Raw genomic sequence first — 14,856 nt, 5'->3', positions numbered from 1 at the left:
GACCGATTTAATTTTTCGTTTTGAGGTCCCTAGAGGCCAAAAACACCATACGTTCAAATTCATACATACAGGGTGATCAACTCAAGGAGGCCACCATTGGGAAATCGGAAACGGTAAGAATTAGAGAAAACTTTAAATGGGGCACATTCCTTTATTTTTCGTGGCAGTTAAAAATATGATTTTAGTTTTTTTATCATTTTTTTTTATAGAATATGCAATTTAAAAACTTTTTTAGCCTTGACATTTTTTTGATAAACCCACTCGTTTAGGAGTAAAGCCTTTGGAAAAATGACTTCCGGTGTACATTTTACATCATGTAGCTCCTAAACGAGTAAGTTTAGAGCAAAATTGGAAACAGTAAATTAGTCTTAGAATTGCATCTACATTCCTTAAAGACTATAAAATAAAAAGTTTTCCACTTTTCAAGTTTGCCGCCAGTTTTTAAATAATATAATTCACATTTTTAATTAATTTTATGGTCTTTTTGGAATGTGGCTGCAATTGTAAGACTTTTTTACTCTTCCCTTTTTTGCTATAAACTTACTTGTTTAGGAGCTACATGATGTAAAATGTACACCGGAAGTCATTTTTCCATAGGCTGTAACTCCTAAACGAGTGGGTTTATCGAAAAAATGTCAATTGTAAACAAGTTGTCAAATTGCCTATTCTATCCGAAAACATGATAAAATATAGGGTGTTCTATAAGAAATTTCAAATTTCAAAAGGCTGAATAAAAAGGAAAACTAAAATAATATTTTTAACTGCCACAAAAATAAAGGAATGTCCCCCATTTTAAGTTTTCTCTAATTCTTACTGTTTCCGATATCCCAATGGTGGCCTCCTTGAGTTGATCACCCTGTATAGCCTATATTTATTTATTTATATATTTTTCCCGGGAGGAACCCCAGCACCCCCTCCTTTTTAGGCCCCCGGTGACCCCCCCCCCAAAAAATATATGTCTAGGACCGCCCTTGTCTTCTTTACCTATAAACTTAACTTATATAAAACTTTTATAAAACACATGGGATACACCCTTTCTTCACTGATCACGTAATGCGTGATTTTTTATAAAGTCTTGGAAAAATAAAAGGTAAAATAGATAGAATGCAGGTGTACTGTATGTGGTTTACACACAAATATTCATCAAACTGTGTGATATTTTGTTATTGCAATGAACAATTTGGGAGCATCGTATTGTTTAAGTCGATGGAAAATCTCTGTTGATCCTGTTTTACAAGCAAACCAAAAAGATACAGTAGTCACCACTCTATGCGACATATTCTAACCAGAAAATTGTAATCGTATGATTCTATAAGCATTGGTAGGATTGCAAAGTACTACACAAACATTATTTCACGGGTAATAACAGTTACAATTTCCGCTGACTTTAAAAGTGTCAACTAAAAAATTATACTAATGGACACACAACTAAATGGAACAACTAATGGAAATACTCACGATGTACATATAACAGTTCGATATAAGCATTGAGTATACACGTCAGTAGATACGTGTATACCCAATGATATAAGCAACGGTTCTTGCAATTTATTGCTTATTGTTTTTTAGAGTTGTTTTCGGACTTACTCTGTTTTCGGACTTACTCTGTTTTCGGACTTATTCTGTTTTCGGACTTACTCACACTCGTATAAGGTTGTCCACGTTTGTCATTGATAATGTAGCCATGTTACACCTGTTGTCACGAATATGTTTACAAGTTTTCCGTCTGTTTTTGAATAGCAATACATTTTTTCACATACTTAAGAACCACCTGATTTCGTGCGTTACATGTTCGTCTCAATTTTATTTGCTTTAGTAGCCATTCTTTTGGTTGATGAGGGCTTCAATAGGTCCTTTCAATGATTGCTCATGAGATATAGTACTTTGTCCATTAATTTTTATTGTTTGATAAAATGGATTAAATTATCCAGCAAGCCCAAATCAAAATAGTAAATATAGTATTTCAAACAAATCAGTAACATGTTAATAATGTAGCCTACATTATTTCCTTGAATTGCATAACAGCAATTAATTGAGCTGATCCTAATATAAATAAATCAATATGTTCTTCATAGGCATAACATGGGTTCTTTAAGAGCCACTGGGGCTGAGCCCAAGGAATTTAAAAATGTAAGGTTGGTTTGCAAATGTACGTGACACGCTCTTTCTAATGAGACATGAATGGTCAAAATCGCCTAAGAAATGCGGATGAGTTCAACGGAAAAATTTCGTGTTGGCGTTATACAGTATGGTTTAAAAGTCCTGGATTGGCTATATTTTTTAACAATATAGATAAAGTAGTGAGACTTGGTATATCAATAATAGCCATAAATATCTACTGTCTTAAGCTATTATCACTTTTTTATCCCTAAGGGAGATGGGCCACAAAGACCAAGACAAAATTCTTATATAATTTTAATACTATTTTATCTGTTTTTGAAATGGCGACCATACAAATGTAAGCATTTTAAGCCCAGTACGAATGGAGATGAGTGTGTGATGAGTGGAGCGATCTTGTTGTCCTGTTAGGGACTAAGGCCGACATAATCCTTAGACACAGCTGTTAATTAATAGTCCATACAGTCAATTAATAGCAGCAGAGGTCAAGTTTGGTATCAAATTAAAGGTTTTATTCATAAAAATACATTGCCGCAAACCCAAACTCAAACGATGATGATGATAATAACGTTAATGATGTCGCTAAAACGTATAGTTTGAAATTTAACAGCTGAAAATAAGTGAAATAGAAAAGGTTTTGGTTAAATCCATCAAATTGTAATTGGACACTAGTAAGTACCAGTGCACTTGTTGCTACCTCCCCCCTCCGGTTTCATGTATTCCTCTCAATCAGTTCAAACCTAGGAGGATTAAACATTGATGTTAATTAATGTTAAATCCTCCTAGATTCAAACCTGAAACACCCAGATCAAAACTCGCCTGTCGTTATTTACCATCGCCTTTTTTTATATATTTTTCAAAAAGAAAGATTATATTGATTTAATTTGGATTTTAAAAATGTTAACGTTTTATTTTGTTAAAGATTTATGGTGATACGTAAATATTGTGGTGTAGTAAAGTATATTATATTGCAGTTAAGTGTTAAATTTTGAAATTTTAGGGTGAATCGAGATGAATCTTTTTTTATAACATGGGTCTCTCCTACCTTAACATACATACCAAGTTTCAAAAAACTTTGGTTGGAAAAGTGCAAAGATAAATATTTGTATGTAAAAAATACAAAATGGTGGATATTTGGTTAACGAAACTATTTTGGAAAAAATGTTATCCTTGATTTTCTGTTTATTTTGACCCAAGGAATTACTAGGTGAAGTATCTCCCCGCTTATTTTTAACACCCTGTTTATGATGTATTCTTATAAGTGAAAAATTTAAGCTGGTAATACAGAAAGATGTTTTATAAATAATATGAATGTACAGGTGATCTGTATATTCATCTTTTTCTTGTCCTTAGAACTGTAAATTAAAAGTCCACTCAGCTGTCGCATCGTACGATGTATAGTTCTTTCCATGCGTTGCGAAATGCTAAATTTGCCGTCCTCTTCAACCCAAGTTATCTATTGAACCACAGGTTGTAAAAAATTAAAAAAAATATGTTTTACGCATCACACTTTTGGCTACAACTTTGCCACAGACAAAACCTCTCTAACCCAAAAACAAAAAAAATCTCGCATGCTAACTTTTTCATGCTAGAAATCACGATTTAAAACTATTTCACCATACATATCAATTTTTATTAATTAGATCGGTAAATAGTTTAAAGTTCAAACAAAATAGTCATCGAGTAGGACTAACCAAGAAGCTCTGTGCCAATTTTCAAAATTTTAGCACAACTTTAAGTACACCAAAACACGAAATTATTGAAGTCATGCGTCGAGAGGACTATCGTAGTTTTTAACAGCTTATACTTTTGACCTTCCGGCACTGTTGACTCAGCGAAACTGAACTTATATTTTATCTTTTTTCGTTATATTAAAACTGCTGTTGCATTAGGTCAAATTCCCAATAAGTCAATTGCTTTAACATAGACTACGTTTTTAGCACGGACTGTACTTTTTGACTTACTGGGATTTTTGATCTACAGACACTCCAAACATTGTAGTTTTTGACCTAGCGGCACAGGTATAAATTATTTGACCTTCCGGGACTGTTGACTTTCTGCAACGCGTCCAGACGGTACTCTAAGGGAAGAAAATCTAGACAGACCTCAAGCCACAGAACAAAAAGAAAACAAATTAACTCGTCCTTCCAGACAGCGCAAGGTTCCGTCCTATCTTAAGGACTTTGCTCTCCAGCGATTAAGTGGGGGAGAATGTTATGAACATATGTAGTTGTTACCATAGCAACCAAAATGTTTATTATCAAATGCTGTTTACTATTCTATTCTGATCTTAAATATAACACAGTTACTTCTATTTCAACACTCTGTCTTTTATTATATTCTAATATTTCCACTCGAAAGTCATCTCAGTACCCTGTTTAAAATTATTTAAAACATAAAATGATTTTAAACAGGGTACTATGGTATTTATTATTTCACTTATATATATGTTTGTAAAAAAGGCCCTCTCATCTAAGTCGCCCCAGGCCCCCAACTATAACAGTACGCCACTGGTCGTAGCCATAGCCCATACAGTCATCAAGCAGAATAACTTACTGAACTCAAAATCATACAAGATGGATGGCCAATGGCAAAAGACTCCCTTCCAAATGAAGTAAAACAATATTGGACATACAGAGATGAAATTAGTATTCAAGATGGACTCATTTTTAAGGTGGTTTCACACTGGCGTCCGCGGACGATAATTTTGTCCGCGGACGGATGAAATGATTCGGATGGATGCTACGTGGCTCCTTCACATTGCGAGCTACGTTTCAAACGCCCACTCATTCGCGAATGCAAATAGGGAAGTTGGACATTCCTCCTACAACTCGGCGGAGGTATACAAAATATCTGTGCATACTGTCACATGGTATCAGCCCGGATTTTCTGTTCCGTGGCTTGATTCAGGTAAATGAAATGAAATGAAACAAAATGTGTTTATTGTCTTGTGAATTTATACAAATTATTGACAATGTCCGAAAACTGCAAAAACTAGCATAGTCATCAAAGCCAAGTGGGCATGCCACCGCTGACACCTCTCCACAACAGCAGGAGAGCTTCAACACCCAAGGTGCACCTTTGATTGATCATCTGCAAATAGAGGTGAGCAAAACCTTCCCAGCCAAACAGCGAAGTTCTACCCAATCCCCTCAAAGGAAGGCACAGTATCTTCAGACACAGTCAAGGCACAGTATACAGTATCTTCGCAGACTTGTCTAGAGGAGGGATCTTCCCAGCCCAGTCAACAGCAGCAGCCTGTGCACGTGTCTAGTGATGGGGGGTTGATTGTCTCTGGGGTAAATAGTGCAGTAATTGGTGATGACCCGCCCAAATGTAATGCCCTACCAACCTCCGAAACCCAAATTCCTGGTTCCATAGATAACCCTAGTGCATTAACAATAGTATGCCTCCTTTTTTGGAGAAAACCTACAAGAATGTATTAGTTAAATTACTTTGTTATGTCTCAAAAGCAGCACTGAAAACTTTTTAATTCCTCTCCAAAATGTGCAGAATTTATCAACCCGTATTGAAATATTAGAAGTAAACCTGGATGAAATTAAACCAGATATTATTATATTGACAGAAATAAGTATGCGTGGAACAGATTTATCATTTTTCAATTTTAAAAACTACAAAATAGCATCCTCGTGGTCGTGGACTAGAGCTACAACAACTGGAGGAGGGGTATTAATTCTCACAAATTCGTCACTTAATATTAATAAAGAGGTTGTACTAAAAGGAATACAAAATATAATATCAGAGAAGGAGTTTGAGTGCTGTTTGGTTGAAGTAACAGTTGAAAGCATGTTTTTTGTACAGATGTATATAGGGCTCCAGAATAAAAATACAATGATCCTTTTTTTATCTAAACTAGAAACTACACTAGAAATATTTACTAAGAAATATGAAAACATCATTACATTTTACCTGGAGATGTAAACATAGATGTTTTAAATCATAATTCATTGTATCATAGATTTTTAATATGTACAAAATGTCGTACAGAATATGCTGTAGTCAGTCACTTTTAACTACGACCAGCGGTTCTCGAGATTTTAGCCAAAAACTAAAAAGGTGCCCTATTTTTGCTAATTGCCGCTAAAGCTCACCTCGAATCTTCCCAAGGTACCTGGCTAGAAATAAGTGTGCAAAGTTTCAAAACTTTCGTATTTTTTGGAGGTTAAACCTTTTCTTGACAGGACTATATTACCTACCCTCAAGAAAATCCTACATTAATATTTTAAGACAATCAGAGCTATATATATCAAGCTTATTGAAAATGAAAAGATGAGTGCCAGAATAAAACATTTAGATATTCTGGAATACTGTCTGAGTGAAAATAATCAAGCCCTTAAACAAAGCCACTTCTAGAGCAACATTTAAAGAACCACTCTTTTTGCCTAGGAGACAAAAGAACTAAAAATAGACCGACAGCAGTGCTGAGGTTGGCATATATTCATGTTACGTACTAGGAGGATTAAACATTAATGTTTAATCCTCCTAGGTTACGTATGCTGCAGCGTCAAGCGCTAGCGAGCGTTGTCATGACAAGTTAGTAGTTAGAGCCAAGGTTGCCAACTTCTGGAGGATTTCCTGGAATACGGGGAGTAGGAATTTGTTCTGTTCTGTTTCCGTAATATAGAAATTTTCAGGGATTAAAAATAATTGGCTTTTCCGTTAATATTACGGGATTTCAAAACTTTGTACTTTACCCATATTGAAAAGTGGGTTTGATACGTTGGTAGCATTTTGTTTGCAATGGTGGTAGTGCAGACTTGTTCCAGACGGCGAGTCGATGACGGCAGCAAATTGACAAACACTGAGCACTCTCTCCCACACCTCCTCAGCACATCGCGGAACCTTCCTTTGTCAGTCTATATTTAATTCTTTTGTCTATGCTAGGACTTTATTATAGGCACGATGTCGAGAGTGAGTGTTGGAGTGAGAACAGTTTTCTTATTACCTTTTTTATTAAGTCATGTGTTATCTAGTTTGTTTTGTTGCCAAGTAAATACTGTAATAAAGTTTATTGTGTGTACAAAAGAATAGATAGTTTTATTTTTATTTTGATATATATAAGCTAAGCATATGGTATATAGTATACTTAATCCACCATATTGTTTAATCGGTGGAATGCAAATAAAACACTGTGCAGCCATCCGTCCTCACTATTTTAGCACAGACGCAATTTGTAGTAAATTTAAATGTTAATGTCAGTGATTGTTGAGTTCCCAACACCAAACTCACAAGCTAGAGCAGGGTTTTCCTAGCCGCGGAATGCGAAGAGCGGACTCCTTTTGTAATTTAATGTTTTCCTAGAAGCGGAGTGGAATGCCATGTTAATCCCTTTTCTACCCTCCGATTTTAGTGTTCCGCTTCCGCGCCTAGGAAACCCTGGTTTAAGCTTGAACGACGGGAATTATTTTCAGCCCATCTAATATTTAAAATTTGTCAGATATAGTATTTACGTTTCCTTTTTGCTAACATTGCTATAGCCTACTGTAAATAAAAAAGCAAATTAAAAACGCCATTTACTTCAAACAATAATCACTGATGTCACTGACACAAAGTGAGATGTGTAAGGTCTACTAAAAGCACGATTAGTGACAGTGCTAGGACCTTGTCAAGGTGGCCTTTGGTCCCTACAACCCCCTCACCCTTGGAACCGCTACTGAGCATGATCTCTGTGTCGCTGAGTTTTGTGCAAAGCGTTGTGCCGTGTATAGTCCTGCCAGCCGCTCTTCTAAGTTTGCGTGGCAGTAAATTGAAATATTATGTCTTTGGCAGTGATTTAGGTTAACTGATGTTTTGGATGAATGGCTTTCAGATAATTGGTGCTCTCCTGTCAACCTAAAAAGGTAAATTAAAGGTAAACATTGAAAAAATCAAAGATTTAATTTTACGAACTTACATATTATGTCCATACATAAAGCTAAACAATCCATATGTTATTTCTATATCACAAATTTAAACACTCTATAAAATAATAAAACTAATTATGTAGTAAAAATTTAGAGTTTGGCTTAAAAGGATGAATAGAATTAATATGTACAACCAAATTGACTAAATACAATGTATATTGACACAGATTCATAAATTATTAGTTACCTCCATATCGTTATGCATATCGGTTACAATATATCAAATTGTGTACTTATGCTAAGAACGATTGAGGTTGAAACTAGTAGTGGGATGAATATGAACAATTATTAAGGAAAGAGGTTGCATTTTGATACATTCAATGTGATACTTTATAGTTACCTATTTATATTATGTACATAAAGCATTAATACTAAATTACACTATTTACACAATCAATTTATACACAAACTACCACGTATGTTTGTAAAGGACAGAATCATTAAAGAATTAATAACATAGACTACTGATCATTACAAATCTACTAAAAAGAGGTGCCTAAGACAGGTGTATGACGTCGCCTATTGACCTGGATGGTGCTGCTTTTAATGCACACAGCTGCCACCTGCCAATTTTGTTGGTATTGTTGTTTGTTTTTGGGTAAGTTCTGTGTGACCAAGTACATTTTTTAATAATATTATACTTTAAGTAAACTCAAATGCCTGGTGAGCGATGTGCTGAAGCAGTCTGTAACAATAGCCAGATAAATTGTGAACCTGGTGAAGCTTAAATTATTTTATCATAGATTCCCTAGAGTTAGGACAAAAAACTATGCCAGCAACAGGTAGGTACGACATTTTTTGTCACACTGCAGCAAAAACAGACGTTTTTAATGTATGCGTTGCGAGTTTAAAGTAGCATTTTTACTCCCTAGGGAGTTAAAATCAGCTATTAGTTGTCAACTCAGTTATAAATTTTGATTGTAAACAATCGCATGTATCAAAAGTATAACTCGATAGTTTAATGGATTAGCTTATTGTTGCTTATTCTAAATAGTTCGACAGATCGATAGTAAAATGTTCAATCCTAATAGACGAAACAATTTAATCACATACTAAACAGCTGCTCGTTTCCATTAGCAATTTAAAATGAAAACAAGTTAGAAATAGTTTTGCGAGGTTATCTTCATCTTCATCTGAAAACTATTTTAGTTCTGTAACATAGTACGTATGTTCAAATAATGGTGCAATATGACGAAAAATACAGTTCATCACATGGGAAAAAAGTGTCTTTGAACCCTCGCTTATTTTCCCACCTCGGTTTCGCCTCAATCGTAAAACTTAAGCTCGGGACAAAAAGACCTCTCTAGTGATGAAATATACTATTAATTCTTGTAATTCCATAATTTTTGTTCAACACATTTTACTGTCAATGATTGTAAATGCTCAGATTCCTTAACCCTCGAGTGTCCCTAGTTTTGGTCTTAATGTCTGCCTATTTTTTGTGCATTTGCAAGGTTTTATTAAAACGGATCTGAGAAGCTTAAAAACAATGTTAATTATACTGTTCTATATACCATTTTGTTTGTAAAATCATGGGCTTCAATATTATACATAAAACATAAGGAACATTGTTTCCAAAAAATTTTTTAGGTAAAAAAAAATATTTTGGAAAATTTTCAAAAAAAAAAGTTTGCGCTCAATGAAATTGTATAAATTATAGGCCTATAAATATTTGAAAATAGCCACTTTGTTCTAAATTTTATGAGGATTCCAAAAAATTAATAATATAAGGAAGTAGATTTGCAAATAAATAAGTTATGGGCAAAAAACAGATTTCGGTACATAGCGTTTAGCTAAGAATGCATAGCCTAACCATAGCTAGGAATCTGGCTGATAATTTACATCAATATCACTACCTACTTCTTCAGGATCATCAACCAGCCCTTCAAAATCACTTAAATATTCTTATAATGCACCACGTATATCACTACTTTTGATTTTTAACACTAAAACAATGATAAACATAATAAAACACATCAGTCATTGGTGCGAGGTTAACCAAGCTGTTTACAAATACGCACGTCACCTGTCTGCTACAATTATGATCGGCTCGAGAAAAAAAAGCGCTTAGAGACAGACCTAGGGAGAGTGCTTAGAATGTGCCAAATAAAACGATACCTAACTCGATCCAGTTCAATCCGATTTTGTCAGTCATAGAGCCTTCGTCGTAAACAGTGTTTGTGAGTCGAAGCTTCGACACAAAACACTCCACAAAGTGTGTTATGTGTCTAAGCTTCGACAAATAACACTCGGAGGGTTAAAGTGAAGTGAACGCAAAGAAAATCTCTTCATTAGTCAACATTGCTTTAACCCATTGGGGAAGGAATTAATGTGCTGCATGCTGCACCCTCTGTCGGCAATTAATTTTACCGAATTTGTAGACTTTTACTCTAATTACCATAGAAATAAAACCTAAGGTAATAAATTAATAATTCTTTCACCATTTTGTTCACAGTAAAACTGTCTACAGAAAAGTGGTAATTGGACAATCAAAGTGTAAAAAGAAAAAAAAAACCAAAACTATAAAGTTTATAGAAATAAAAATTCTTAAAAAATTTTTTTTTAAAGTAAACTTGATATACAAATTCCAAGATTAATCCAGACACAAAATAACACTACTATTATTAAGTTCAATTGATTCCCTACGTAGAAAAATCAAAAGTTGTCTACTTTTATAAGTAATAACGTAGAAAAAAAATTGTTTGTTTACCTTACCACAGCTGATTTTTGGTGATACTGTATCTGGTTTCCATGGTAACAAAAAATTGTTTGTTATTCGCTAAAATAAATGAGTAAATACGCAAATCAAGAAGCAAGATATTTATAAATATTATAAAAGTAAAAAGAAACAAAAAGGGAGGAAAATAATAATAATTAAATAACTAGTGGCGCTGCGTAGCGGAGACACGAGCGGCACTCGTAAGTCGGCCGCCGGGCCTAGTAATATACTAATCTGGTTATTGCTATAATATATTAACGTTAGGGATTTGTGAAGTTTCTCATAGGTTTGAGGGATTTTATAAAATTTTCTTTTAAGTTTCGGCTTTGACTATTGCCAATAGTCAATGGTTTCAATTTTCTTTTGTCATCTGTTTTATATCACCTGCATCAAGTTCAATTTTCTGTTTAAAAGTTTAACCTGTTTTCTGAGATAAGCTATTTTATTGGTTGAGGTATCCAGATATCATGATTACTTAACACTTACTTTATACTTAATTCTTACTTTACTTTATAAAAAATGATTTATACACACTGAATATATTGTCACTTTCAATACAGCTTTCATTTTCTGTGTTTCAATTTTTAACAAGAAAATCTTGTTGGAAATTTAATTTTTTTGACACAGTTTGACAGGTGGAAATGCACCTGGCTTAAGAATCCTTTTTTGGAGCAAAATTAAACAGTTCAGCTTTGAATTTTTTTTGTAATCATTGTGAGTAAATATTATTTAGAACAGATTAGGGAAATGCGAGGATTAAATGATTGATTTCCTTGTTTGCAGCAGTGTGCCTAGTTTTGCATAGTTCTTCATCCTTAGGAAAACAATAATAAACTATTTAAAGTCTGTCACTATGTTACTAACGGGTTTTCATCTGGCTATTGTTACAGTCTACAAAGAGCACATCCCTCACCAGGCATTTCAACATGTCTAGTTAAATCAAAGTAAAAAAAATTTCATTGTTGTAGCCCCGGAACTGTAATATATAAAATATCTGGTTTTACAATACCTTTATCAGTTCCAAAAAAAACTATGTTGAGCTATGTTTATCAGTTTTTGGAACTGATAAAGGTATTGTAAAACCAGATATTTAAAAAAAAAAAAAAAACCGAGAACAGAATATAATGCGGAAAAATACCCCCGCCGCAGCGAACCTGCAGACTAAGCGAATTTACATTTGCCTGATTGGATTTACACTAAAATGTCTCCTTAAAAATATCACATTAATTCCCTATTTAAATAGCATTAGTTTAAAAGTACTTAGGTTTGCTGCAACAGGGAGGGTAAAAAGGTGTTTTTTTTTATGTTAATAGTTTAGTTTGAAATTATGCATTTTCCAAATCTTATCAAAATATGCTCATAAACAAGCAAACTATAACAGTTAACAATTTTCTCCAAAAGAATAACATGGGAATTTTAAATTAAAAACTTTTTTGAATTTTCTCCGTAGCCATTAGGCGCATACTAACACTTCAATATACTAAATTATCTGTTTTTTAAGCTCTACTAAATGGTTTGGAAAGAAGTTGCTAAATTTTATGTTTTTAGGGTCCAAAATGGGAAAAACCAATTTTTACCCCATAAAACCACCCATAAACCCCTGTTCCCATAGTCTGATCATGGGACTATAGCGGACTGGATAGCGAATAAAAACACACGGACAGCGAACGCAAACAAAAACAACAATAACAACATATTTGACAGGTGGCGTCATACACACGTCTTAGGCAACCTCTTTTTAGTAGCCTTGGATAACATTAATATTTATTCCTTTTCATATTTATTTGATAATTTAAATAATTCATTTATTTAGTCATTATTACTAATTATTTTTAAAGGGATAAGCATTTGGAGTCAATTAAGTTAATTCCATGGTATAAGATTTTATGAAAATAAACTGGTAAAGCACTCATAAACATTTTCTTAGCCACTTTGACATATCTCTGGATGCAAGGGAGCCTTAGAGTGAATCTGTATTAACATAATATTTGGTCTTCCAACTGTTGGTATAAAATATCCTGAAATTTTCCAGAATCCAAATCTAAGAAATAATTGAAAACTGCATATAGTAATAATTGTTCATGTCAGAACTATGTTAGTCAAAGTTTATTTGCTTTTCTTAAAGTAGGGGACTGTTAGTGATATTACTTGGTAAGTGGCTGTGATTGTGCTGCAGTGTAAACTATTATGTACCTAGTGAGTTATAGGCCAAACAAGCTCCTAGTGACTAACTAATAAGTAGGCTTAGTACAAACATTTTATTGCTATTTCATACTGCGATAAACATTTTTACGGATGAGTCATTGAAGATGTATTACAAAATTTAAAGATAAGTAATCTGCATGAATTGTATTAAATAAGAAAGAAAAAAAAACACACAGAAAGTAAAAATAATAAATATAGATACATTTACAAATAAATATAAAATTAATGGTGATTTATACAAACATAGCTTATAACAGGGCTTCAATTCTATTTTTAAAAAGTAGGGATCCTGTAGAAAAATCAGCTGTTTGCTTTTGTTTGTATTTCATTATTAACAATTATTCCTACCGTAGTTATTGATTTAATTTTGTGAGTAAATTGAATTGAAGGTGAAGGTACCTTTTTAAAGATTGCCATACTTTATGTGGCTACGATGGATAAAAGCCACAAGAAGTGTTCAAAAGCAGTCATTGTCAAAAGAAATGATAATTGTGTTGCAAGTTTCTTAGGCGTACAAAAGGATATGGAAAAAATGCAAAGAACTCTAAAATAAAATGCAGATTGAGAAGAGATGCTCTTGAGCTATTTATCGGGTGATGATAACCCATAATCTTGGACCAAATCTAAAACAATAATTCTATAAAGAACCAACAAATACAAGTGGGGTAAAAATAAGGGTTGAAAATTTGGTAATTTATAGTTGAAAAGCAGGAGAAGGTAGAAAAATTCAATTCATTGTAGGCTTACTCGTATGAAGGGATAAGCGGTGGAATAATGAAATGAAATAATTCAGACAAAAAAGGAGATGGTGCGATAGATAAGAGTGGAGAAAGAGCATGGGAGGAAAAGCGTAGTATATTTCTTTTTTGTTGCTAATAATAAAAAAAGTGTTTGTGTTGATCTTGTAGGTAAATAAACTGGTTGAATTGAATTTATGGTAACTTTAAAAGATTATTTTACTCCCAAATCATTAGTGCTACCACTAACAGCAATGCATGTATTGAAAACATGCACGTATGTTACTTCACTACTGTATAGGAAATTATGAGGGGAAAAGCTACAGGTCCCAGTCTACTTCAAGGCTCCCTTGGCTTGAAATGTAATATATAAACCCAATCAAAATTTTTATTTCATGTAACAAGCAAAATAAACTAGTAATATTTTAAATTCGATATTTTTCATTGTCAAAATAAATAGGTCATTGTTAACATTTTAATCAAAATTAAAGAATAAATAAATAGGACAAGCAATGTAAGGTATTGGGATACGTAGAACTCACAAACAAATACACTCACTCTAATAGCTTCCTCCCTGATAAAAATTAAATATGAAACACTAATGGCAAATGTAAATTTATCTCATTAATGACATAAATTTAAATACAAAGAGAATTCATCAAATGTCGCATCTGACCCTACGTAATTTATCGGTGGAAGCCAAGAAAGTCGGTGAGTCTATCTTGTAACCACTGAGAGAGAGGTTCTGGTTTGGACGGAGAGTGTAAGTCCTCAGTGGCTGGGAGATATTCCTCACTGCGGATACAGAAGTAGGAGTTGATGGGGCTGCGACACATGGGACAGGACTGTAGCTTGGCAAAGCAGGAGGCACAGACACAAGTGTGACGACACGGCAGTAGAGCTCGGGACAGAGGGAAGTATTGACACACTACACACAGCTGTTCCCCCACCACGACTGGGCGGTCATCATCCTCATACGACTGAGGGTTGCCTGTGGCCAGGTACAGTTGCTGCAACACAACAACGTGCCTTTTATTTATCTTTTTTAGTTTTCATTTTGTGTGTTTCAAAGATTTAGGCACTATATGTTTTATTTGGGAATGGAAATGGTCTGTACCGTGGCCCTAATAGTACACAACAATGATTTATACAA

General features: G+C 33.9%; 1 protein-coding gene across 2 annotated transcripts in view; it reads right to left on the bottom strand.

The window, feature by feature from the left end:
• Window positions 1-7,997: 7,997 nt before the first annotated feature.
• Window positions 7,998-14,856, bottom strand: part of LOC128983157 (cell growth regulator with RING finger domain protein 1-like) — a 138,030-nt gene continuing 131,171 nt past the window's right edge. For both annotated transcript variants that reach the window (XM_054402333.1, XM_054402334.1), the window contains exon 6: window positions 7,998-14,713. In XM_054402333.1, coding sequence (XP_054258308.1) covers window positions 14,390-14,713 — 324 coding nt within the window. In that variant the 3' untranslated portion in view covers window positions 7,998-14,389. The remainder of the gene's footprint in view (window positions 14,714-14,856) is intronic.

Source organism: Macrosteles quadrilineatus, unplaced genomic scaffold (genome assembly GCF_028750875.1).
Source record: "Macrosteles quadrilineatus isolate MER2022 unplaced genomic scaffold, UCM_ALF_1.0 Scaffold_1__1_contigs__length_201487025, whole genome shotgun sequence".
Lineage (NCBI taxonomy): Eukaryota > Metazoa > Arthropoda > Insecta > Hemiptera > Cicadellidae > Macrosteles > Macrosteles quadrilineatus.
Note: the sequence above shows the minus strand (reverse complement) of the source record. Positions and strands in the feature narration are given on the sequence as shown.